Raw genomic sequence first — 24,337 nt, forward strand, 5'->3', positions numbered from 1 at the left:
AGGAGTACTTACACCTAGAGCAGTTCATTACCTCTTATAGAAGTGGTGGTTTGTCGGAGGCAAATTCCCTCAACTTTTGCTTGTCTGGGAATTGTTTAATCCGTTGTTCATATTTAAATGATAATCGTGCTTTATACAGTATTCTTGGTTCAAGGCCCTTCTGTTTCATTGCATTAAATATATCATGCCATTCTCTTCTCGCCTGTATGGTTTCTGTTGAGGAGTCTGATGATAGCCTGATGGGTTTTCCTTTGTAGGTGACCTTTTTTCTTTCTCTGGCTGCCTTTATTACTCTGTCCTTGTCCTTGATCTTTGCCATTTTTAATTATTATGTGCCTTGGTGTTGTCCTCCTTGGGTCCCTTCTTTTGGGACTTCTGTGGGCTTCCGTGGTGTGAGAGACTATTTCCTCCCCCAGTTTGGGGAAGTTTTTAGCACTTATTTCTTTAAAGACACTTTCTATCCCTTTTTCTCTCTCTTCTTCTACTGGTACCCCTATAATACGAATCGTGTGCCGTTTGGATTGGTCACACAGTTCTCTTAATATTCTTTCATTCCTGGAGATCCTTTTATCTCTCTCTGCCTCAGCTTCTCTATGTTACTGTTCTCTGATTTCTATTCCATTAACGGTCTCTTGCACCTCATCCAGTCTGCTCTTATGTCCTTCCAGAGATTGTGTTATTTCTGTATTCTCCCTCCTAACTTGATCCTTTAGCTCTTGCATAGTTCTCTGCAGGTCCATCAGCGTGGTTATGACCTTTATTTTGAATTCTTTTTCAGGAAGATTGGTTAAATTTATCTCCCCAGGCTCCCTCTCGGTGGTTGTCTGGTAATTCTGGACTGCATCAAATTTGTCTGCCGTTTCATGGCGATAGAGGTAGTCATAGGCAGGTGGCGCATGTGTCATCTGGGAGAACAAAGTCCCTTCCTGCTTGCTGGTCACCTTGCCCTTCTCCCCTGCCTGTGCTGTTTACGTGCATATGGAGAGCAGCTTCTGGTTTTATTTCCTGAGCCGCCGTGGCGTGGCAGCCGTCAGGGCAGCCCAGAGTCCTCCAGGGAGTGGCAGCTGTCCCGGTGGTGCTCTCTTGTGATAATAGTGACCATTCATGCCCTGTCCTGGCTTCCTCTGTCTGTGCTGGGCAGCTGCGCGCTGTCAGGGCCTCTGAGTCTGGAATGGGCAGCTGCGGAGGAGGCTCTGGGTGGCTGCTGTGGGCATGGCCACTCTCAGGCTGCTCCCCTGCTGTGGCGGGGCCCGGAGGGGGAATGAATGGGAGACTGCTTATCACCGTGAGGGGCTTCAGAGCTGCGCTGCTGGCTAGGGGGTTAGGGAGCCTGAAGTTCCCTGGGATTGCCAGCCTGCTGGGCCGAGTGTGCTGGGACGATTCTGTCCAGCTGTGGAGCCCCTGTCCCTTTAAGACTTTCAAAAAGCACTCGCTTTTCTTTTGTCCGAGGGGCGCCGGCTGCAGGGACCCACTTGCAGGTTTTACTGTTCTGTTTCCCTAATACCCAGCACATTGTACACTGTGTATCTGTGCTCTTGGTGCAGATGACTAGGGCTGGGTACTTAGCAGTCCTGGGCTCCCACTCCCTCTCTGCTCTGGCTCCTTTCCTCCTGCCGGTGAGCTGGGGTGGGGGCCGTGCTCCTGCCATGCTGGGCCGCGTCTTGTATCTTTCCCCCTTCGTGAGGTGCTGAGTTCTCGCAGATGTAGATGTAGCCTGACTGTTGTACTGTATCTTCTGGTCTCTGTTTTAGGAATAGTTGTATTTGTTGTATTTTCAAAAATATGTATGGTTTTAGGAGGAGATTTACTCTGCCCTACTCATGCCGCCATGTTGACTCCTCTGTAGTAGGTCTGTTTTTGATTTCAAGTTAATTTCTGTGTTCATTGAAGTAGTTTAAGTTTTAATTTTTGGATCAAAAGTCCATTGTAAAAAGTTGACTTCTCAGTGAATAGAAACCATAATCATTAACCCTGGTGAAAATGTCAAAATATTGAAATAAACCATTAGATGAGGCATAAACAGGCCCGCATGCTTCAGTTATCCCAATCATCACCAATAAACCTAGGTGATTATTTCCATCTTCTGTTTAGTTTTGCCAGTGGTGGTTTTATATTTTTGGATCAGGTACCTGGAAACTTTGTGATAAAGTATTTCATTGAGAGAGTAGTCTGAGGTTCATATCATATAAGTATTACAACTTTCAGAATCTTACATCCTTGACACAACTAAGAATGGAAATGGGTCTTTTCACTGTCTTGGGAGCAGCATCTCAGGTAGACTGAATACGTGAATAGGGGAAGTGGTTTCTGTTCCCTGTACTTCCTATAATCATCTCTTCCCCATTTCTATTTCCCTGCTGTGATTGATTTTGTATGTTCTTTTTATTTCCTATGCTTTGTTTTATTTTCTAAAGACAAAAAGACAGTTAGCAGAAAGTAAAATGAAAGCTCTGTAGGAACAGAGATTTTGTTCTGTTTTATCTTAAACACCAAGAATAGTTCTTGGACATAGAAACCTCTCAGTAAATATTTGTTGAATGACTAAATGAATGATTGAATGAAGGAAGTTAATGCAGACCCTTAAAATTCTTCCTAGGTAGAACCTGTTATTGTTCAAAGATTTTTCAGACTTTTCTTTTTTTCATTTGCTTCATTTTTTTCATTTACTTTTTTTCATTTTATATTTTTGATTTCTAAAAAAAAATAATTTGGTGAAACAAATTTGAAGAAGAGGAAGTATCGTACTAAAAATGAAAAGTATTTTTTTTGCAGCAACAACACTGTAATGTGACAATAGAGTATCATACTATAAGGGTCAGTTATAGAAAGTCAACTTTAATGATTTAGCTCAGAAATGATACAGTAAGTGCTAATACCCTCTTAAAATTTCTTAAAAAGAAATTTTTAAGTCATAGCAAAAAAACTACTCAAAGATTATTTTAATATGCAGTCTTTAAAAACAATTATGAATTTCATTTTTCATAATCAAGAATCTCTGAGCCCAGGTGTGAAGGTCAGTGACCTTAGGAATAACTGCCTGTGTGTTCTGTCAGTATTAATTGTCTTTCCAGTCTGAGGTACTGGCCCTGTATTTGAGATACAGTGGTAAGATAGCCTGTTGAACGGAGCTTGGGGCAGTACATTCAAACTCAGATTTTTATGATTATCAAAAGTATTTCTTACTAATAATTTTAGGACCCCGTTCAGGTGTTGGTTTTCCTGAGGAGCCATCCCTGAGACAGCCTGTATTAGGTAGTCCTAGTGCCCTTGGGGTTTTGTGATTATCACTGTCTCAGCACTGTTTTGTATTTAATTCTTAATATACTAATTTGTCTCCTAGGTAGCTTTATGAGGGCATTTTCCTGTTTGTGTCCTAAGTCCCTGGCACAGCGCCTGCCTGTAAGCATACAAAGATCAAACTGTATCAGGAACGATGATAAGGGGAAGGTCACATTGCTAATTGTGGAGTATGGCTAGTTTTGCATAGGTCCTTAGAGTTATGGGAAAACTATGAGGTAGTGGAGGTCAATGGAAAACTAAACGAGATTGGAGTCAGAGGACCAGGTTCCATTCTAGGGGTTTTTGGTGTGCTACCTCTAATCTTCATAGAAAATCTGTGAGGCAAGTAGTGTCATGAGGAAACTAAGGGGCAGAGAAGTTAAGTAAGTCATCCCAGGTGTCCTTTAGTAAATGGTAAAACTGACAAAAAGCCTGTGTTTTTCTGACTTAATTCCACTTCCTCATTTATAAATGGAAATTGATCATTCTGTTTGCCCTATTTACCTCATAGAATCATCCAAAGAGATAAATCTGTATCTAGTAGCTACAAGTAAAAGCATGAAAAACTTGTTTTTATTAGCTGTGTGTGCTTTGTTTTGACTTTGATATGATTTTTGCCTGTATCTTTGCCTTATTTGAACTGACCTGCTTGTTCAATTAGTAACTGTTGAAGAGGTAAGGGGAGTTAATTATTCTCTTTTAGTTCCCCTAAATAAAAAAATACCTTTATTTCTTTTAGAAATGGAAATCCTGGGACAAAGGGTTTGCACATTTAAAATTTAGATAAGTATTTCTGATAGTCCTCCAGAAAGTCTGTAACAGTTTTTCCTTTTATGAGCAGTGTAGTATGTGAGCATGTTTCCCCACATCTTTGACATATCTGGGCAATATCGACCTTTTAATACTTGAGAAAAATAATCGGAATTTATTTACTATTTGGGAAGTTGGGCATCTTTTTATGTTTCTTGGTTATTTATGTTTCTTTTATGCTTTGCCTACTAGTAGCTTTTATTTTTCTACTTGGTTATCTGTTATTGATTTGTAGGAACCTTTTTATATATAACATGTTGTAGATATTTTCAAGTTAGTTGCTTGTATTTTAACTTGTTCATGGCATCTTTTTTTATTTTTATGTAGTCAAATCTGTCTTTATGGATGGTTTCTAGCCTTAATGTTCTGCTTAGAAGGCCTTCCCTTTGCCATGATTATAAAAGTAAACTTAAAATTGTGTTCCTTTTTCTACTCATATACTCAGTAGAATTACTCCATGCAGGTAAGAGTGATGTTTAAATCCATTATTTGGGAGCATGGTTAGCCACTAGACTTGTTCTTCTTCATTTCACAAAATCTTTAAAGACCTTGAATTACTAGACAGGGAATGTTAATTGAGGAGTAAGGTGAAGTAGCACCATAAATTAAGGCCAAATTGGTGACCTTTGCCTCAACACAATATGGCTGACTGCTCATGTTGGAGATAATGTTAAAAAGTGTGAGTAGATTAGCTTTCATTCTGATAAAAATTATTTTCTAAATATTTAGGCTTTTAGTGTATATTGATTTAGATTTCTGTAGTTTATGTTTTGCCATCAGACTTTAATGGCATGGGAAGTGTCAGGGAGTAGGGTAAAGGGGAAGTAAAGTAAATGAAAGAGGATGTGGCTAGAAAGAACCACTTAGGAAAGAAAGATGGTGTAACAATATTGAGGAGTGTCAATGAGGTATAAAAATCAGAGAGCTCAATGTTAGCAACAATTCCATTTCCTGAGTTATGTTTTGTTTTTCTTTTCCTGGGGATCTTGAGCATTTACGGTCCTAATACAGACTGAAAACCACCACTCACCTTAACCTGATTCTTAATATTCAGTTTTGGTATTTACATGGTGCACATGCACTGTGTGTGTTTTGAAACAACCAGAATCACTTGGTAATTTCAAAGTGAAACTCTGCTGTAAAACTCATTTCCGCCAGAAGCAATAGAATTAGTAGTTGTCAGCCACAAACGCAATTCTTTGCAAACTATGGGAAGACTGTGGCTTTGTTTATTGTCCATCTCTTCTTTAGCATCAGGCACAAATGTCTCAGTTCATAGCAGAAGTATCCATTCTGTAAACTTTATTTTTTTGACTTTGGTCTTAAGAGGATGAATTTGTGACTTTTCTATATTAAGAAATTTACAGAAGAGGGTATCAAATCAGGGTAGTCTTTAATCTCTTAAAAAATTTTAATATGTCTGTGTACCTCATTTATCTATTTTGTTTATTGGCTTCAGTACAAAGCTATTTGTGTGTGCGTTAACATACTTGTTTTGACATTTTAAGAGTATGACAATGACTGTTAGGAACTAGGAAATAATAGTTAACTTTTGACACTTCACAAAATACTTTTAACAGGTATTTTCCTCACCACAACAAGGAGAGAGGTTGGAACAGTTAAAATTATTGAAAACTCAGGCTTATAAACATAAGCTCTTGAACCCAATTCTTTGGAATGTGGATCCTAAGTTCTCACTATTCTGTCTTCCTTACAACCTTGCCTGTGAGTCAGATGATTGTAAATTGAGATGTTTCAGTGATGTGAAGGGATAATAGTTCATAAATGAAGGGAAAGGAAAGTTTTTATTGAGGCAAAATTGTGATAGATGCATAATTAATCTTAATAAAGAGTAGGTAGTATTAGTCCTGCTTTACTAATGAAGAAACAGATTAAATTAGAGTAACTTGCTCAAGGTCACACTGATAGAAATCACTAGATCAGAGATTCAAACCAGGGCTTTCTGATTCTAAGGTCTATTCCCTTTTCTTTATACCATAGTTCCTTCAGAGCTAAAATCTCAGAACGTAGGGAAGAATGCACATGCAATGGATAAGAAAAGTGATTTTAAGAATAAATTACATTATAAATTGTGAAAATATTGTAACTGTTTCAGTATGATTAATTTGAACTCCACAGTTTAACATAGGGTAGAATAATTAAAGAGAATATTGTAATAAGTTTTAAATGTTTTTATTTCAGTGTTTGAGGAAATATAAAGGAAAATAATGTTAAGGTTCTTAGTTATAAAGGTCTTAAATTATCAAGAGTCATGTTATTCTCTCATGTACATCTCATGGGCAAGGATTGATTATAGGGCAAAGATGTATCTTCAATTTTTATTTTCTTTCCTACTGTGCCTGGGATGATGGGGTGAGTATGTGCATGCATGATCAGTAAGTACTTGTTCCTTGCCTCCTTAGTAATTGTTTTTTAGCTGTTGTTAACAAAAATTTCATTTACTTATTTTTGCCATTTTGGGCCAGATTCTGGGAATTAATATTACTTTTCATTAGGCAAATTATTTTTACCTTAGGTAATTTTGCCAGTTAACTTTTGCATATAAAAATAATACTGTTGCACACATTGAACTGCATATAAAAACAATACTGTTGCACACACTGAACTGTCTTGATATGAAGAAATTACTGAGGCTAAGCCAGTGTGTGTTCCTTTTGACAGTTAAAATTATATTTTGTCTAGTTACTGTTTATGAATTTCCTTGTTTGCTTTTAGGATATTCGGAAATTCTTTGGGGCTATACCTAGTGGAAAGAACCTTGTAAGTGACTCAGTAAAGAAGAATGAGAAAACAAAGTCTGCTGAAGAAACTTTAAAAACAAAGAAAGGAATAAAGGAAATCAAGGTCAGTTTTACAGGTATAATTCTGAATTGTATAAAAGGTTAAATCAACTCAGTTCCTAGACTTGATATATTGGGAGCCTCGAGTAAATATAGTTTCAACTCATTTAGAAGAGGGGAAAAAAGTAATAAGGTGCTTCTCACTTCTAATAAGTATATCTTACTATGTTCATAGCTTGGTGTTTTCCTGAAGTAGAGAAGGAAAGCTTTACAGTTTTAAGACCAAAATTTGGTCATAGAGACATGAGCCCCAGGTGAATAGTGTACTTCTGGCAAGGGATGGCTTTGGAGGAAAATTTTATTTTCTCCCTGTCCTCCTTGGGCCTCAAAGAAATTAAGATACAACTTTACTGTGGAAAGCAGGCAATGGCCACAATAATGAATCTCAGTTAGTACTGTTACAGTCTATGTAAAATTTAAGAATTTTGCAATTCTACAGGCCTCTTTACCACCATCCCAGCGTTTATGTCTTAGTTGTCATATGTATTACATCTACATACATCAGTATTCCAAACTCAGTGTAATAATTTTGTTCCAAAGGGACATGTGTTTTATTAAAGAAATTGAAAGGGAAAAGTTGATCATTTATATTTCTGGGTCTATCTGAATTTCCATCGAATATTTTCTTTAAATGTGAGGAATTTTCTTTAGCATTTCTTGTAGTGTAGGTCTGCTGACAATGAATTTTGTAAGTTTTTATCTAAAAATGTCTTTGTCATCATTCTTGAAGGATGATTTTGCTGGATATGGAATTTTGGTGACAGTTTTTTGTTTCAGCACTTTAAAGATGTTCCACTGTCTTTTGGCCTCCATTTTTCTTGGTGAGATACTAGCAGTCATTCATTTTGTTTTCTTTTGTATGTAATGTGTTTTTCTCGTGCTGCATTACAGATTTTTCTCTTTATCTTTTGTTTTTAGCTTTGAGTGTGATATGCCTGGGTATGATTTTTTGTTTTTATCATGTTCAGGGTTTTCTGTGCTGCTTGTATCAGTATACATACCTTTTATCAAAGTTGGGGATTTTTGCCATTATTTCTTCAACTATATTTTGCTTAATTAACTCTGCATTTTGGGGATTCCAATTATAAACATGTTAAAGTTGTGATAGTCTCACAGATCATTGAAGCTTGTTCATTTTTGTTTTTCTTTTTTCATCTGCACTTGAGACTGGATAGTTTCTCTGTTACTATCTTAAAGTTCATTGACTCTTCTGTCTTATCTCCAGTTTGCTGTTGACCCTGTTTAGTGAATATTTTAAATATTGTATTTTTCGGTTCTAGAATTTCCATTTGGTTCCTTTTCATAGTTTTTGTTTTTTCCCTTTATGATCTTCAGTGTTACTATGATAGCTGCTTTAAAATTCTTATCTGTTAATTCTAGCATCAGGGTTATATTAGAATTGGTCTCTATTAAATACCCTTTTTCTTGAGTCTGTGGCTCATGTATTAGTCAGTTTGGGCTACCATAACAGCATACTATAGGCTGGATGGTTTAAACAACAGAAATTAATTTTCTTACAGTTCTGAAGACAAGAAGTCTATGATTAAGGTGCCATACAATTCAGTTTCTTTGAGAGCTCTCTTTCTGGCTTGAAGATAGCTACCTTCTTGTGTTCTTACATAGTCTTTCCTCCATGTGGGATACTCTTCTCTTACTTTTGAGTTATTGTCGTTTCTAACTCTTGTCTTCTAGTCCAGTGATATTTTTGAATTACAATGGTTCATTCATCTCTTTTTGTTACAAGCTACTTGTTTGTATGTTTCTGAAGTTTTAATATAATGGATAGGTATATGTTTATACCTTATAATTGATTACACTGAGTTTTTTTGCTGTTTGCTTTCTTGATACTTCTTGGGAAAATTTGAGTATGTTTAAAGTGTGATGTATAACTGCAAAATATTAATAATACCTTTTGATTATGTTAGAAATGTGACATAATTAAAAAATACAAATAATACCTTTTGCCTTGGTTTTATTTAGTTTTCTAGTAGGCATTTGGTACTAGTGGTCTCATAACTCCTCAGCCTTTATTTCTTTCTCTTTTGTTTTCAGGAAGCACTTGCCTATAACATGACATCCTTTTATTCTTTGTTGTATATAGGTTAGTGTTGTAAGTGGTGCTGAATAATAATACAGCTTTTCCTATAATTCTTTCTTTTCCATCTGATACAATTATTGTCTGGCCTGTTCTTTTTTTTGAGAAATAATTGACAAACAAACAATCACTATATAAGTTTGAGGTGTACAATATGAAGGTGTACAATATGATACATCTGTTTTGAAAAGATAACCACAACAGGTTTAGTTAACATCTGTTATCTCATATAGCTAAAATAAAAAAGAAAAAATACTTTTCCTTTTATGAGAACTCTTAGGATCTACTCTCTTGCAACTTGCCTATATATCATATAGCAGTGTTAGCTATAGACATCATATTGTGCATTGTATCCCTAGAACGTATCTGTCAACTGGAAGTTTGTAGCTTTGACCACCTTCCCCTTCCTGCACTCCTGCCACCTTTGGTAACAACAAATCTGGTCTCTATGAATTTGGTGGGGCTTTTGTTGTTGTTGTTTTTAGATTCCACGTATGAGATTATATAGTATTTGTCTTTCTTTGTCTGACTTATTTTCACTTAGCATAATCCCTTTAAGGTCCAGCCGTGTTGTTGGAAATGATAGGATTTCCTCATTTTTTGTGGCTAAATAATACTCTGTTGTATATACCACAACTTCATCCATTTATCCATTGATGGACATTTAGGTTGTTTCTGTGTCTTGGCTCTTGCAAATAATGTTACAGTGAACATGAGAGGGCAGGTCTCTTTTTGAGTTAGTGTTTTCATTTCCTTTGGATGTATTTCCCAGAATGGAATTGCTGGGTCATATGGTAGTTCTATTTTTAATTTTTTGAGGAATCACCAGCTGTTTTCATTAGTGGCTGCACCAATTTACAATCCCACCAACAGTGCACAAGGATTCATTCCCTTTTCTTCACATCTGTACCAGCGTTTGTTATCTTTTTGTCTTTTTGATGATTGGTCTGGCCTATTCTACAGCCTAATTAATTAGGACATTATTGACATTTTGGGCTGGATAATTCTTTGTTGTGGAGGGCTGTTGTGTGCATTGTAGAAGATGTTTAGTAGCATCCCTGGTCTACCTATTAGACACCAGTAACACCCCCAGCTCTAAGTTAGGACAAGCAAAAATGTGCCCTGGTGGGTTAAATTCCCCCTGGTTGCAAATCACTGAGCTCAAGATAATGAGGAAAAATGGCTAAGTTACATAGACCTCTTCATGTTCTAATTATACTGTGATGTTCATAGGTAAATAGTTCTTGTAAAGATGACTCCAAACAGAAGCAACCAAATAAGAAAAAGAGGATCATCTATGATTCAGGTAAGACTTCTTCTGAGGAGCTTTAAATTTTGAAAATTATTTTATATCCCTTTGAACAGTGTTTTCCACACTGATGTTCTGAGACACACAGCTCTTTGTGATGTTAATAGATGTCTGAGGAGAGAACTCTGTGCCCAAATCAAATTGAAAACATTTTCATTATACTGTAAAATTGATCATAGCCTAAGCATATTAATGTATTAAAGATCTGTTCAGAGGAGGATACAGTGTAAGTAGCATGTCTCAAACTTACTTTGATTATGTATATTTGTTTTTTGAAATAGTCATATTCTCTTCCAGCTGAGGTTTTTTGAAACTGAATTTGAAAGATAGTGCCTTAAATATTGCTTTAGAAACAAAAACCTAGAATTTAACTTTTGCTTTTGGTCTGGTCCTTTTTTGTTGCATTTAGAAAGGAACAAATAATTTAAGAGCTTTTCTTTGGATATACTTTTAATTCTTTTGTGCATGCCTTTTATACTATGTTAAAATAATGGTAGAAATCTGAAAGTTTTAGGTTTTGCTTTTGTGGAGAAGATCCATCTGGTTTGAATTCTTAAAATTAAAAATATAATCTAAGGAAACATTTATAGATTGTCAGGATTTGACAGTGATAGCAAATTTTCTGACTCAGTTCTGCAAGTACTTGAATGTTTATTGTGAGTTTTTTAATGCTTTATACTGTGAGGAATTTGAAATAAGTACATAACCTCATTCCCTAGGCGTTTGCATCTTTTGGGAAACTGGAAATTTAATTGTTTGACACAATTTAGAACAGTATGAGACAGAATTTATAAATGCACGGTGCAGAGGAAGACGAACGATACCAAAGTTTATGAAACTTATTTCATACCAGGGACTATACTAGATACTTTCTCTTTGTCTTGATTTGTATTTAAGTGCTCTGAGTGATTAGGTGTGTAGTAGACTGAATAATGGCCCCCAATATGTCCATGCCCTAGTTCCTATAACCTATGGATATGTTAGGTTACATGACAACAGGAAATGAAAGGTGTAGGTGGCCAGAAGATTGATAATTAGATGACCTTAATATAGGGGGACTATCCTGGATTATTCAGGTGGGCCCAATAATGTAGTCACAAGGAAGAGGAAAGTGAAAGAAGAGTGAGAGAGATTTTTCACTGTGACAGGTCAGAGGACCAGAGAGATGACAGCATGAGAAGGACTTTGCCTGATGTTGCTGCTTTAGAGGTGGAGGAAGGGGGCCAGGAGAGTGCGAGCAGTCACTAGACACTGGAAAAGGCAAGGAGATGGATTCTTCCCTGGAGTATCCAGAAAGGGTCACAGCCAAACTGACATCAATTTTAGCCCAGTGAGACCCATACTGGATTTCTCACCTTCAGAACTATATGATAATACATTTGTATTATTTTAAGCCGTTAATTTTGTGGAGATTTGTTACAGAAACAAGAGAAAAGATTTAACACTGGATAGAAGTAATCTATGAGAATTTGCAAAAGGGGTTGTCCTTGAAAAGGGCCTTGAGAAATTGGTTGAAAATAACCACCTTAAATACATACTGTGTCGTATTATTTGTTTTCCAGAGCTGTTTTATTTTCTTCTCATGTACAGATTCAGAATCTGAGGAGACAGTGCAGGTGAAAAATGCCAAAAAGCAAGCAGAAAAATTGCCATTGTCTTCTAAACCTGGTAAAATTCTACGCCAGGATCCTGTTACATACATTTCAGAAACAGGTAAGGGTACTGAATATATGTATTGTTTTATAGAGAAGCAGTGTGTGTTATATTCTTGAGCTTCTCATTGGTGTCTAAATGTACCTCCTTCACTTTGAGTTGAATTTGTCTTCCCTATTTTGCTTTGTTGAATAATTGTCAGGGGAAGGCTGTCATCATCTTTGGCATTTTATGTGTGTTAAGGGCCAGTTGCAGGGGAATATTATTGGGTTGTTTAAAAAAATTTTTTTAATGTAATTTTTTTATCTTGCATGCTGAAGTTAAAACTGTACAATGATTATTCACATTTGTGATTATAATCTAGCACAGATCTGACCTGAATTCCTTATATTCTATGGAGACACTAATGATTTTAGCATTGGTTTTTTTAAAAAAGTAATTGTTTTGTACTTACGTTTATTTGCTTAATCTGTTTTGAGTGGTCAAAAAGCAAAAGACATTTATAAATAATTGTGCACTATTCTTAAGATTTCATGATATAAATAATTGTTTCATAGATAGTAATCTTTAAAGGTGAGTCACCCTGAATTATATGGTCATTTTAGGGGAGAAAACTCAGATGGTTGTTTTGGACAGACATTTTGGTTCCACCTATTTTTAGCTCCTAGTGGAGATCATAATAGGAATAAAAGGTCAGCTGTATTAATCTTTAAATTCACAGAGCCTGTTGAGTCCTATATAGAAACGTTTGAAGGTGTCATGAGAGCATCTGATACCTCACTGGTTTATTCATATTGAGGACAACCTCGGAAATAGCCCTCTGCCTTTTGTACTCCTAGTGAAGTGAATATACTTGGTTTGAAGAGACAGGGTAAAAGCTGCATAACTGTTTTGGCACAGCATGTAACAATTTATATTCCATAGACATTTAGTGGATGTCTTTTACATCCCAGATATTAGGTGCTGGAGATTACAAAAGATGACTGAAGACTCCGAAGTAGTGGACTGGCCTGAGGCCACAGTATGCAACAGTCAGGGAGAGGGCATGATGGAGTGGCTAGATTTGGTGTTGCCCTTGAAGAGTGAGCAGGTGATGGAGGGGAAGAACATGTCAGGTTGGGGATGGGACTATTTAAGGCTCAGTGTCCAGCACAAGCTTATGTTTATAGAATTCTGAAGTTCATAGGATACTGAAGTGATGGCTTGCCCATGTGATGAGAAGTAGTGGGAAGTAGAATTAGGGAAGACCTTGACAGCCAGATGCATTAATTTAGATTTAACGTAGCAGGGAAAATGGAGCCATTAAAGTTCTTGAACAGAGTTGTGGAATGATGAAAATGGTATTGAAGGGTGATTGTTAGATTCTTAGTATTCAGAGTAAGATGGAGCATAGGGAAACCATAACTAGGGATGTCAAGAGGCATTTATGGTAATCGAGGAGTGAAGTAATGAGAATCTTAGAAAGCTAGCAGTAGTGAGACTGATGTATGAACATTTTGAGAGATGAGTTACAGATTAGGTTTTCTGATTATGTGTGGGCTTCATTCAGCCATGCCATGGTCTATTGTTATTAGGATAATTGGAGAGTTGATGACACTAGCATGATTAAAGTTTTTTTTGCTTTTAAAGTAACAGTTTTATTAAGATGTAATTCACATACTGTACAGTTCACCTTTTAAGATTTTAATGTAATTGGAGTATGCAGATAAAAGCCAAGGTTTTCAGAGATACAAGTAAATATAAAACTTTGCTTACACGTGTGGGCTGTTACTTGAGAGTATGAAGGTATTCATAGATAATTTGGTCAGTAAGCAGGGGGTGGAACTGGAAGGCCCTTGCTTTGTAGAAGAAACCTGAGACTGCAAGGTTGGAAGCCCTGTCTGGAGGGTACACATCCTTGGTTCCCATCTAACAGCTGTGGGACTTTGGGCTAAAGCTCAGTGACCTGTCTCCCTTTCTGTAAAGCAGGAACACTAATTGAATTGGCTTGTTGGAAAAGCTTAATGGGATGATGCATGTAAAAGGACCAAGACCCAATGCCTGAAACATAATAGGCAGTCAAAAGGAAAAAAAGAAAGACAAAAGAAGTCTGCAGATGAGCTTTGTAGGTTCTTGGAGACATTGATTTAATAGAGTTGTTCCAGTGTTCAAAGACAAAATGTAAGTGATGTAAACATTTTCTGTAAAATTTTTGGTAAGCTGAGGTATTTCTTTGCTATGGCAGGAGGTAGATTGACTCTTTAACCTTTTTGTTCTATTGCTAAATATCTGTTCAGGCACATTGTGCAAATTCACTCTTCAGGAGACCCCCCTCTTGGATCTGGCCACCTTTGTGAAGTTTTGAATTTGTGGGAGGGAAGCTAAAAACAGTGTGATGATAGGTTTATTATGTAACTGAAGGTGGTGTGATCAAGCTTTCCAGTGACAACCTGAAAACGTCAAAGTTAGTGTGCAGACAGTGATGGCCTTCACCTGTGGATCAGTTGGCTATCGTTATCTTGTTAGTTTAGGTACACAGAAGAGTCAGATAATTTAAGCTCTGATACAGCTTTTCTTTAACACGGAATTGTTTATTTCAGATCGGGTCTTTTTGAATGTTATTTTCTGAAGAGATACATAGCATTTTATTTGAACTTTTTGTGAACACTAGCAGTGTTTATGTCATTCTGCCAATGGCATGTACATGTTAAAGTGAACATTGTCCCCTTGCTTTAGCTAAAACTTTGGGGTACAATGCAACCATCTAATATGCTCAGTATTACATAGTACTTTTTTTTTCTTAGAATTGAGATGTAGAAAAGAAGCTAGCTCTTTTCTCTCCTGTTTTGTCTTCTCATATTTTTTTATTCCCTGAAATGATAGGTGAATGGGAGGAAGATAAGCCCTTTTTCTTCCCTCCCTGAAAGAATGAGACTGTTGGAAAGAAGCCCACAGTAAAATTAGCATGATAAAATCAGAACTTCAATGAGTTTCAAAAAAGAAAAAATGTGACTTTTTAAAATTAATGAATTAACTGGAAAATTCTTGACCTTAAAATAATTCTTTACTTTTTAAAAAACTGAAGCTATAATTTTTCAATACTGGGTCATGAAGAAATACTCACATTGTAAATATACAAGTATAATGAGGTTAAGTAAAATATTTGTGGTAATAATAGTTTAAAAATTTAATCTAAAATTGTGTTGTTTATTTGATGATTATAGCTTCTTGTGGAAAAGGATTACATGACAAGATTCAGTTTTAAACACCTGTTAGTTCCAGAAGGAACAATTTTTGCTTCATTATTCCATATTTTATCCTTTGTCATCCAACCTTTGTTTCTGTGTTTTTGTATTTTTCTTGCAGTATAGCAGGTGTAGTGTTGAAAACCATGAGCTTCTGAGTTAGACTGCCTGAGTAAAACCTTCATTTACCTTCCTGTGTCTTTGTTTCCTCATTTGTCAGAAGCTTTTGCAATGTCAAATGAGATATTGCTTGAAAAGCTCTTAAAATAGAGTCTGGCACGTAATAAATGTGCAATAAGTATTAACTGTTATTTTTATATTTCAACTTTATTGTATATTTACATCTGCCTTTAAAGACTATGCTAAAGACATTTTGCTTTTGTTTAAGTACTTAGGGCTTTCTGCTGATTATGAAACTGCTTTAGAAATTTAGAAACTGTATTTGACCCATTTAAGTTGTAGATTTGCTTTGTCCAGGAGGTCAGTCTAGGGAATTACTAGGGAAATACATGGCTGTTGAGCACTGGAAATATGATTAGCTCAAACTGAGTATTGTAAGTATAAAGCAGATTTCAAAGACTTAGTGTCAGAGAAGAGTAACTTATCTTAAATTTTTTAGTATTGATTACATGTTGAAATGATAGTGATTTAGGTATATTGGGTGAAATAAAATGTATTATTCAAATTAACTTCATCTGTTCTTTTTTAATGTGGTTATGAGAAAAATTTTAAACTACACATGTAGCTTGTATTTTATTCCTGTTGCACAGTGTTTTATAAATGATAGAATATTTAGGAAATAACCTTAATTTTATAAAAACAACCTACTTCGAGAGCTTTTGCTTATATTATTTTACAATTCTTTAGGCTATATTATTATACAGATCTTCAAGCCTGCCATTTAGCTCCATAACATGGTTTTTTCATCATCGCTCTGTTTGATTAAATTTGTCTTGGCTTATTGATTTTTAAAGTATTTCAACTACATTAATCTCCTAAATTACAGGAAAGGGGAAAAGTTGCTTATAAATATCTTCATAGCTAACCATTGACTCTAGTAAAATGTTCTTGTAGGTTGGTAAAAACCCAAATACTTGTTTTACTGGGTAAATATATTTACTTTTAGCTGTTTAATGAAGTGAGAGACCTTGAGTTTTGTTTGGCAAAGATGACCTTTTATTATGCAGTTTCATCAGGGGCTGGTGTTTGGTCAAAAATGGTGGGGGTTTTCCCTGTTTTGAGAATTATGACTGGTAATTTTTATTGAGCACGTAATTCCAGAGGCAGTTAGTGCTTCTGAAATTATAATTATTTTCAAGATTTTAAATGGGAAAACATTGGGAATGTGGTGTTCTTTAGGTTACTATGTACTATCAGTGACCTGTGGCTTAGGAAAATAGCAGCAGAAATTATTACTGGGGATGTATGTGTAATGTTCTTTCTGCTAATTTTTAAGGACAGAGTTTTGTGTACCAGACAAATAAGAATAGATTCTGTATAGGATAGAGAGCTCTTCTTAGATGTTTTCAGGGAAATACAGAGTGACTGAGACAGAAAATTTTCTTGAAGTGAAAGGAAGCTAAGAACTGTGTATTAACATTTCTTTGATTATACTGTTCAGGAATTGATTAGTGTACTAAGGCTCTGTAAAAGAAACTAAGTTGAGTTAAACTTAGATTAATATTATTTAAAATTACCTAAGTAACATATTAACACATTCTTACTGGAAAAGAAACTTCAGATAAAAATGTTTTTCATTCCCGTATCCTTCCCTTTTACCTTGCATAGCTGTGATACACACATATATGTATATATATATATATATATATGTATATATATATATATATATATATATATATATACACACACACACACATGTATTTATTTGAGTGGCATTTTATTGTGAAATTTTTGCAGCTTGCTTTTTCATAACTGTCTTTGACTCCCTCCCTCCCTTCCTTCCCCTCCTTGCCACCACTTTGTCCCTCCCTTAGTCTCTGTCTCTGTTCTTTCGAAAGATCCTTATCTCATTCTTTTACACTTTTGCATAGCACTTTTAACAGTGTGCATTTACTTTTTCTCACATTCTTATTTTAGAGATTGGATTATTGACGTGAACATACTAGTTTATGCTTCTTTGTAGTATAATTAACTATCAATAAATGAGCAGTTCACAGTAAGAAAATGATCACTTAGAAGAGAGTAGTATTTCTTTAGGTTAAGAATGTCATTTATCCACTTATATTATGAAGAATAGAGGGAGGGGCTGGGGCTTCCACTTTCTGCATCTGGGCACAGTGCTTTTATGAGGGTCTCCCACCACCAGCATTTTCCTTTTCCTTTTGACTTTTATTAACCTTATGAATAAAAACATGACTAATAATTTTTTTTAACATATGCTTCTATTGTCAGCTGTTTCTATTTCTCAGGTTGAGAAAGGGAGCTTTATATTTATCCTTATTAAATTTTTATCTGAAATAAACTACTTTTTTTATCTTGTTAGAGTACATACTGACTCCAGGCTTTTGTATCCTGATTCTATCATCTATTTTTTATTTTAAAATTCAATACTTTAATTATATTACATCATTTATTTATTCAACAAACCTATGTGTTAACTCTGTATGTACAGCAGTGTATTGGACAATATGTTTGTTTCTAGTATTCATCTCATGTACTAGTCCTGTAACTCAGAGTAACTGAGAGCTTAGGCCAGCATAGTTTATTCTTAGTTTCCAACTCTGTCTGCTTCTGTTGAATACTCTCTTTTTGACCTGCTCTTGATATTATTGCACAGAATTGTCATCAAACTTTTCCTCTTCTATAGGTCTGTGGGTGGCGATTTGCCTTTTTCTTTTCTACGATTTGGACTCCATTTCTCCTCTTTAAGCTTTAGGGACTTACTCCAGTTTATATGATGACTCAGAGGCCACTGATACTGCTTTTAGCAGTTTAATTCACAAATTCACATTGACCAAACGTCTTTACAAGATCTAGAAGCTTTCAAAAAAATTTTTGCCTTGTTTGTTCTTCAGTCCTTTTTGAATAATGCACATTATGAGGCCCTAAAAAATTAAGTGGCATATGGAGAAGGAGGACTGAAAAGGGGATATAGGGGATTATGAAGCACTAGAGAATCTGGAATGATTATTGAGGTTCTGAAGCATCTTGAAAATTAGCAGACTTGTTCTAGTGACACATATTTTGCTATCAGGCACTTGTGTGAGAGACGCAGAATTGTATTCCAGAATGCCAAGGAAGTAGAATTATGTTATGAAAATGTCATTAAGTGCTAACAAAATAATACACAGGTAATTTATCCTTGACTTTAATACTGAGGCAAGCATTGTTACCTCCTCTCCTGTTTGGAGAAGTGGAATATGAATGAATGTGGGGAATTGCATTACTGAATCACTCCCTTAACTCACCTGGCCACTCAGGTTACCTTCTATCGCCTGTTTCATGCCTTAGAATTGTTAGAAGTTCTGGGTAGTGTACCTGTGACCAGTTGTCCATACCTACCACCACCACTTTTTCTTCTTCTGTGAGGTCAGGGAGGAAGGAGGAGAGAAAGTAGTAAAATGTCCCACATTCTCCTCCTGTGTTACCTTTTGTTAATGATTGAAACCTGCTGTGACTTTCTATGAATTGTTACTTTTACTCTAATGGGGATTCAGCACATATGTGGTGGATAACATCACAACACAAGCCAGTACTTTTTTTCTCTTATTTATCATTACTCACATACCTCAGTAACCTCACAAATTACAGTTTAAAAAAAAAATGTAACTGACTCCATTTGCTTTTTTAAAAGTTTTGTTAAGGTATCATTGATATACAATATCTTATAAAGGTTTCACATGAGCAACATTGTGTTTATTACATTCACCTATATTATCAAGTCCCCCCCTCCACCAAACACCCCATTGCAGTCACTGTCCATCAGCATAGTAAGATGCTATAGTCACTACTTGTCTTCTCTGTGCTATACTGCCTTCCCTGTGACCCCCCTACATTATGTGTGCTAATTGTAATACCCTTTAATCCCCTTCTTTCTCCCTCCCATCTCAATCCCCATCCCTTTTGGTTAACTGCTAGTCCCTTCTTGGCGTCTGTGAATCTGCTGCTGTTTTGCTCCTTCAGTTTTGCTTCGTTATTATACTCCACGAATGGGTGAAATCATTTGGTATTTGTCTTTCTCTGCTTGGCTTATTTCACTGAGCATAATACCCTCTAGCTCCATCCATGTTGTTGGAAATGGTAGTATTTGTTTTCTTCTTATGGCTGAATAATTTTCCATTGTGTATATGTATCACTTCTTTTTAATCCATTCATCTACTGATGGACACTTAGATTGCTTCCATATCTTGACTATTGTAAATAGTGCTGTGATAAACATGCAGGTGCGTATGTCTTTTTGAATTTGAGATCTTGTTTTCTTTGGGTAAATTCCTAGGAGTGGAATTCCTGGGTCAAATGGTATTTCTATTTTTAGTTTTTTGAGGAACCTCCATATTGCTTTCCACAATGGTTGAACTAATTTACATTCCCATCAACAGTGTAGGAGGGTTGCCCTTTGTCTGCATCCTCGCCAGCATTTCTTGTACTTAGTCTTTTCTATGTTAGCCATTCTAACTGGTGTGAGGTGATATCTTATTGTGGTTTTAATTTGCATTTCCCTGATAATTAGCAGTGTGGAGCATCTTTCCATGTGCCTGTTGGCCATCTGAATTTCTTCTTTGGAGAAGTGTCTGTTCATATCCTCTGCCCATTTTTTAATCAGGTTATTTGCTTTTGAGGTGTTCAGTGTGTGAGTTCTTTATATATTTTGGATGTTAACCCCTTGTCAGATGTGTCATTTACAAATATATTCTCCCATACTGTAGGATGCCTTTTTGTTCTGATGGTATCCTTTGCTGTACAGAAGCTTTTTAGTTTGATGAAGTCCCATTTGTTCATTTTTGCTTTTGTTTCCCTTGCCTGAGGAGATGCATTCAGGAAAAAATTGCTCATGTTTATATTCAAGAGAGTTTTGCCTATGTTTTCTTCTAAGAGTTTTATGGTTTCATGACTTACAGTCAGGTCTTTGATCCATTTTGAGTTTACTTCTGTTTATGGAGTTAGATTATAATCCAGTTTCATTCTCTTACGTGTAGCTGTCCAGTTTTGCCAACACCAGTTGTTGAAGAGGCTGTCATTTGCCCATTGTATATCCATGGCTCCTTTATTGTATATGAATTGGCTGTATATGTTTAGGTTTATAGCAGGGCTCTCTATTCTGTTCCATTGATCTATGGGTCTGTTCTTGTGCCAGTACCAAATTGTCTTGATTACTGTGGCTTTGTAGTTGAGCTTGAATTCGGGGAATGTAATCCCCCCAGCTTTATTCATCTTTCTCATGATTGCTTTGGCTATTTGGTGTCTTTTGTGGTTACATATGAATTTTAGAACTATTTGCTCTAGTTTGTTGAAGAATGCTGTTGGAATTTTGATAGGGATTGCATTGAATCTGTAGATTGTTTTAGGCATGATGGCCATTTTGACAATTTTAATTCTTCCTATCTGTGAGCATGGGATGTATTTCCGTTTATTGGTGTCATCTTTAATTTCTCTCATGAGTGTCTTGTAGTTTTGGGAGTATAGGTTCTTCACCTTCTTGGTTAGTTTTATTCCTAGGTGTTTTATTGTTTTTGATGCAACTGTCAGTGGAATTGTTTTCCTGATTTCTCTTTCTGTGAGTTTATTGTTAGTATATAGGAATGTCACAGATTTCTGTGTATTAATTTTGTATCCTGCAACTTTGCTGAATGCAGTTATTAGTTCTAGTAGTTTTGTGGTGGATTCTTTAGGGTTTTTTTTTTATTAAGGTATCATTGATATTCAATCTTATGAAGGTTTCTCATGAGCAACATTGTGGTTACTACATTCACCCATATTATCAAGTTCCTTCCAACACTCCCATTACAGTCACTGTCCATCAGTGTAGTAAGATGCTATAGAGTCACTACTTGTCTTCTCTGTACTATACTGCCTTCCCTATGCCCCCCCTACATTATGTGTTCTGATCATACCCCTTGATCCCCTTCTCCTTCCCTCCTCACCCACCTTCCCCACCCCTTCTCCAGTTGGTACCACTAGTTCCCTCTTGGAGTCTGTGAATCTGTTGCTGTTTTGTTTCTTCAGGTTTGCTTTGTTATACTTCACAATGAGTGACTCTTTAGGGTTTTTTATGCACAATGTCATGTCATCTGCAAACAGTGACAGTTTAATTTCCTCCTTACCAATGTGGATACCTTTTATTTCTTTGTGTTGTCTGACTTCCATGGCTAGGACCGCCAGTACTATGTTGTATAAAAGTGTGTAGAGTGGGCATCCTTGTCTTGTTCCTGATCTTAGAGGAAAAGCTTTCAGTTTTCTGTTGTTAAGTATGATGTTGGCTGTGTGTTTGTTGTGTATGGTCTTCATTATGTTGAGTTTCTTGCCCTCTATTTTGTTGAGAGTTTTCATCATGAAAGGATGTTGAATTTTGTCAAATGCTTTTTCAGCATCTATTGAGATGATCATGTGATTTTTTTCCTTTCTGTTGATATGTATGATGTTGATGGGTTTTCAAATATTGTACCATCCTTGCATCCCTGAAATAAATCCTTCTTGATCATGATGGATGCTCTTTTTGATGTATTTTTGAATTCAGTTTGCCAATATTTTGTTGAGTATTTTTGCATCTATGTTCATAAGGGATACTGGTCTGTAATTTTCTTTTTTGTGGTGTTTTTGCCTGGTTTTGGTTTTAATGACTCCATTGCTTTTTTTAAAATTAATTTTAGTATCATTATTCTACCATTACATGAAGAACATTATGGTTACTAGACTCCCCGCTTCACCAAGTCCCCCCACCCAACCCCATTACAGTCACTGTCCATCAGCGTAGTAAGATGCTGTAGACTCACTACTTGTCTTCTCTGTGTTGCACATCCCTCCCTATGCCCCCCTCCCACATTATACATGCTAATCGTAATGCCCCCTTTCTTTTTCCCTGACCTTATCCCTCCCTTCCCACCCCTCCTGCCCAGTCCCTTTCCCTTTGGTAACCGTTAGTCGTTTCTTGGGTTCTGTGATTCTGCTGCTGTTTTGTTCCTTCAGTTTTCTTTTGTTCTTATACTCCACATATGAGTGAAATCATTTGGTACTTGTCTTTCTCCGCCTGGCTTATTTCACTGAGCATAATATCCTCTAGCTCCATCCATGTTGTTGTAAATGGTAGGATTTGTTTTCTTATGGCTGAATAATATTCCATTGTATATATGTACCACATTCTTCTTTATCCATTCATCTATTAATGGACACTTAGGTTGCTTCCATTTCTTGGCTATTGTAAATAGTGCTGCAATAAACATAGGGGTGCATCTGTCTTTTTGAAATTGGGCTGCTGCATTCTTAGGGGAAATTCCTAGAAGTGGAATTCCTGGGTCAAATGGTATGTCTATTTTGAGCTTTTTAAGGAACCTCCATACAGCTTTCCACGATGGTTGAACTAATTTGCATTCCCACCAGCAGTGTAGGAGGGTTCCCCTTTCTTCACAACCTCGCCAACATTTGTTGTTGTTTGTCTTTTGGATGGTGGCGATCCTTACTGGTGTGAGGTGATATCTCATTGTGGTTTTAATTTGCATTTCTCTGATGACAAGCCATGTGGAGCATCTTTTCATGTGTCTGTTGGCTATCTGAATTTCTTCTTTGGAGAACTGTCTGTTCAGCTCCTCTGCCCATTTTTTAATTGAATTATTTGCTTTTTGTTTGTTGAGGTACGTGAACTCTTTATATATTTTGGATGTCAACCCTTTATTGGATCTGTCATTTATGAATATATTCTCCCATACTGTAGGGTATCTTTTTGTTCTATTGATGGTGTCCCTTGCTGTACAGAAGCTTTTCAGCTTGATATAGTCCCACTTGTTCATTTTTGCTTTTGTTTCCCTTGCCCGGGGAGATATGTTCAAGAAGAGGTCACTCATGTTTATGTCTAAGAGGTTTTTGCCTATGTTTTTTTCCAAGAGTTTAATGGTTTCATGACTTACATTCAGGTCTTTGATCCATTTTGAGTTTACCTTTGTATATGGGGTTAGACAGTGATCCAGTTTCATTCTCTTACATGTGGCTGTCCAGTTTTGCTAGCACCATCTGTTGAAGAGACTGTCATTTCCCCATTGTATGTCCATGGCTCCTTTATCAAATATTAATTGACCATGTATGTTTGGGTTAATATCTGGGGTCTCTATTCTGTTCCACTGGTCTGTGGCTCTGTTCTTGTGCCAGTACCAAACTGTCTTGATTACTGTGGCTTTGTAGTAGAGTGTGAAGTTGGGGAGTGAGATCCCCCCAACTTTATTTTTCCTTCTCAGGATTGCTTTGACTATTCGGGGTCTTTGGTGATTCCATATGAATTTTTGAATTACTTGTTCTAGTTCATTGAAGAATGTTGTTGATAATTTGATAGGGATTGCATCAAATCTGTATATTGCTTTGGGCAGGATGGCCATTTTGACGATATTAATTCTTCCTAGCCAAGAGCATGGGATGAGTGTCCATTTGTTAGTGTCCTCTTTAATTTCTCTTAAGAGTGTCTTATAGTTTTCAGGGTATAGGTCTTTCACTTCCTTGGTAAGGTCTATTCCTAAGTATTTTGTTCTTTTTTTTTTTAAATTTTTGTATCTAATCTACAATTACATGAATAACATTATGTTTACTAGGCTCCCCTCTTCACCAAGTCCCCCTCCCACATACCCCTTCACAGTCACTGTCCATCAGCATAGTAAGGTGCTTTAAAATCACTACTTGTCTTCTCTGTGTTGCGTATTTTATTCTTTTTGATGCAATTGTGAATAGAATCGTTTTCCTGATTTCTCTTTCTATTTGTTCATTGTTAGTGTATAGGAAAGCTACAGATTTCTGTGTGTTAATTTTGTATCCTGCAACTTTGCTGTATTCCGATATCAGTTCCAGTAGTTTTGGAGTGGAGTCTTTAGGGTTTTTTATGTTCAATATCATTTCATCTTCAAAGAGTGACAGTTCAACTTCTTCTTTACCAATCTGGATTCCGTGTATT

At 36.2% G+C, this 24,337-nt stretch overlaps 1 protein-coding gene across 1 annotated transcript in view; it reads left to right on the forward strand.

Annotated features, from left to right (window-relative positions):
* Positions 1 to 24,337, forward strand: part of RFC1 (replication factor C subunit 1) — a 98,495-nt gene that overhangs the window by 14,955 nt on the left and 59,203 nt on the right. The window contains exons 2-4 of the mRNA XM_073237730.1: positions 6,826 to 6,954; positions 10,279 to 10,351; positions 11,945 to 12,067. Of these exons, the coding sequence (XP_073093831.1) occupies positions 6,826 to 6,954; positions 10,279 to 10,351; positions 11,945 to 12,067 (325 nt within the window). The remainder of the gene's footprint in view (positions 1 to 6,825; positions 6,955 to 10,278; positions 10,352 to 11,944; positions 12,068 to 24,337) is intronic.

This window comes from Manis javanica, chromosome 5, assembly GCF_040802235.1.
Source record: "Manis javanica isolate MJ-LG chromosome 5, MJ_LKY, whole genome shotgun sequence".
NCBI classification, from domain to species: Eukaryota; Metazoa; Chordata; class Mammalia; order Pholidota; family Manidae; genus Manis; species Manis javanica.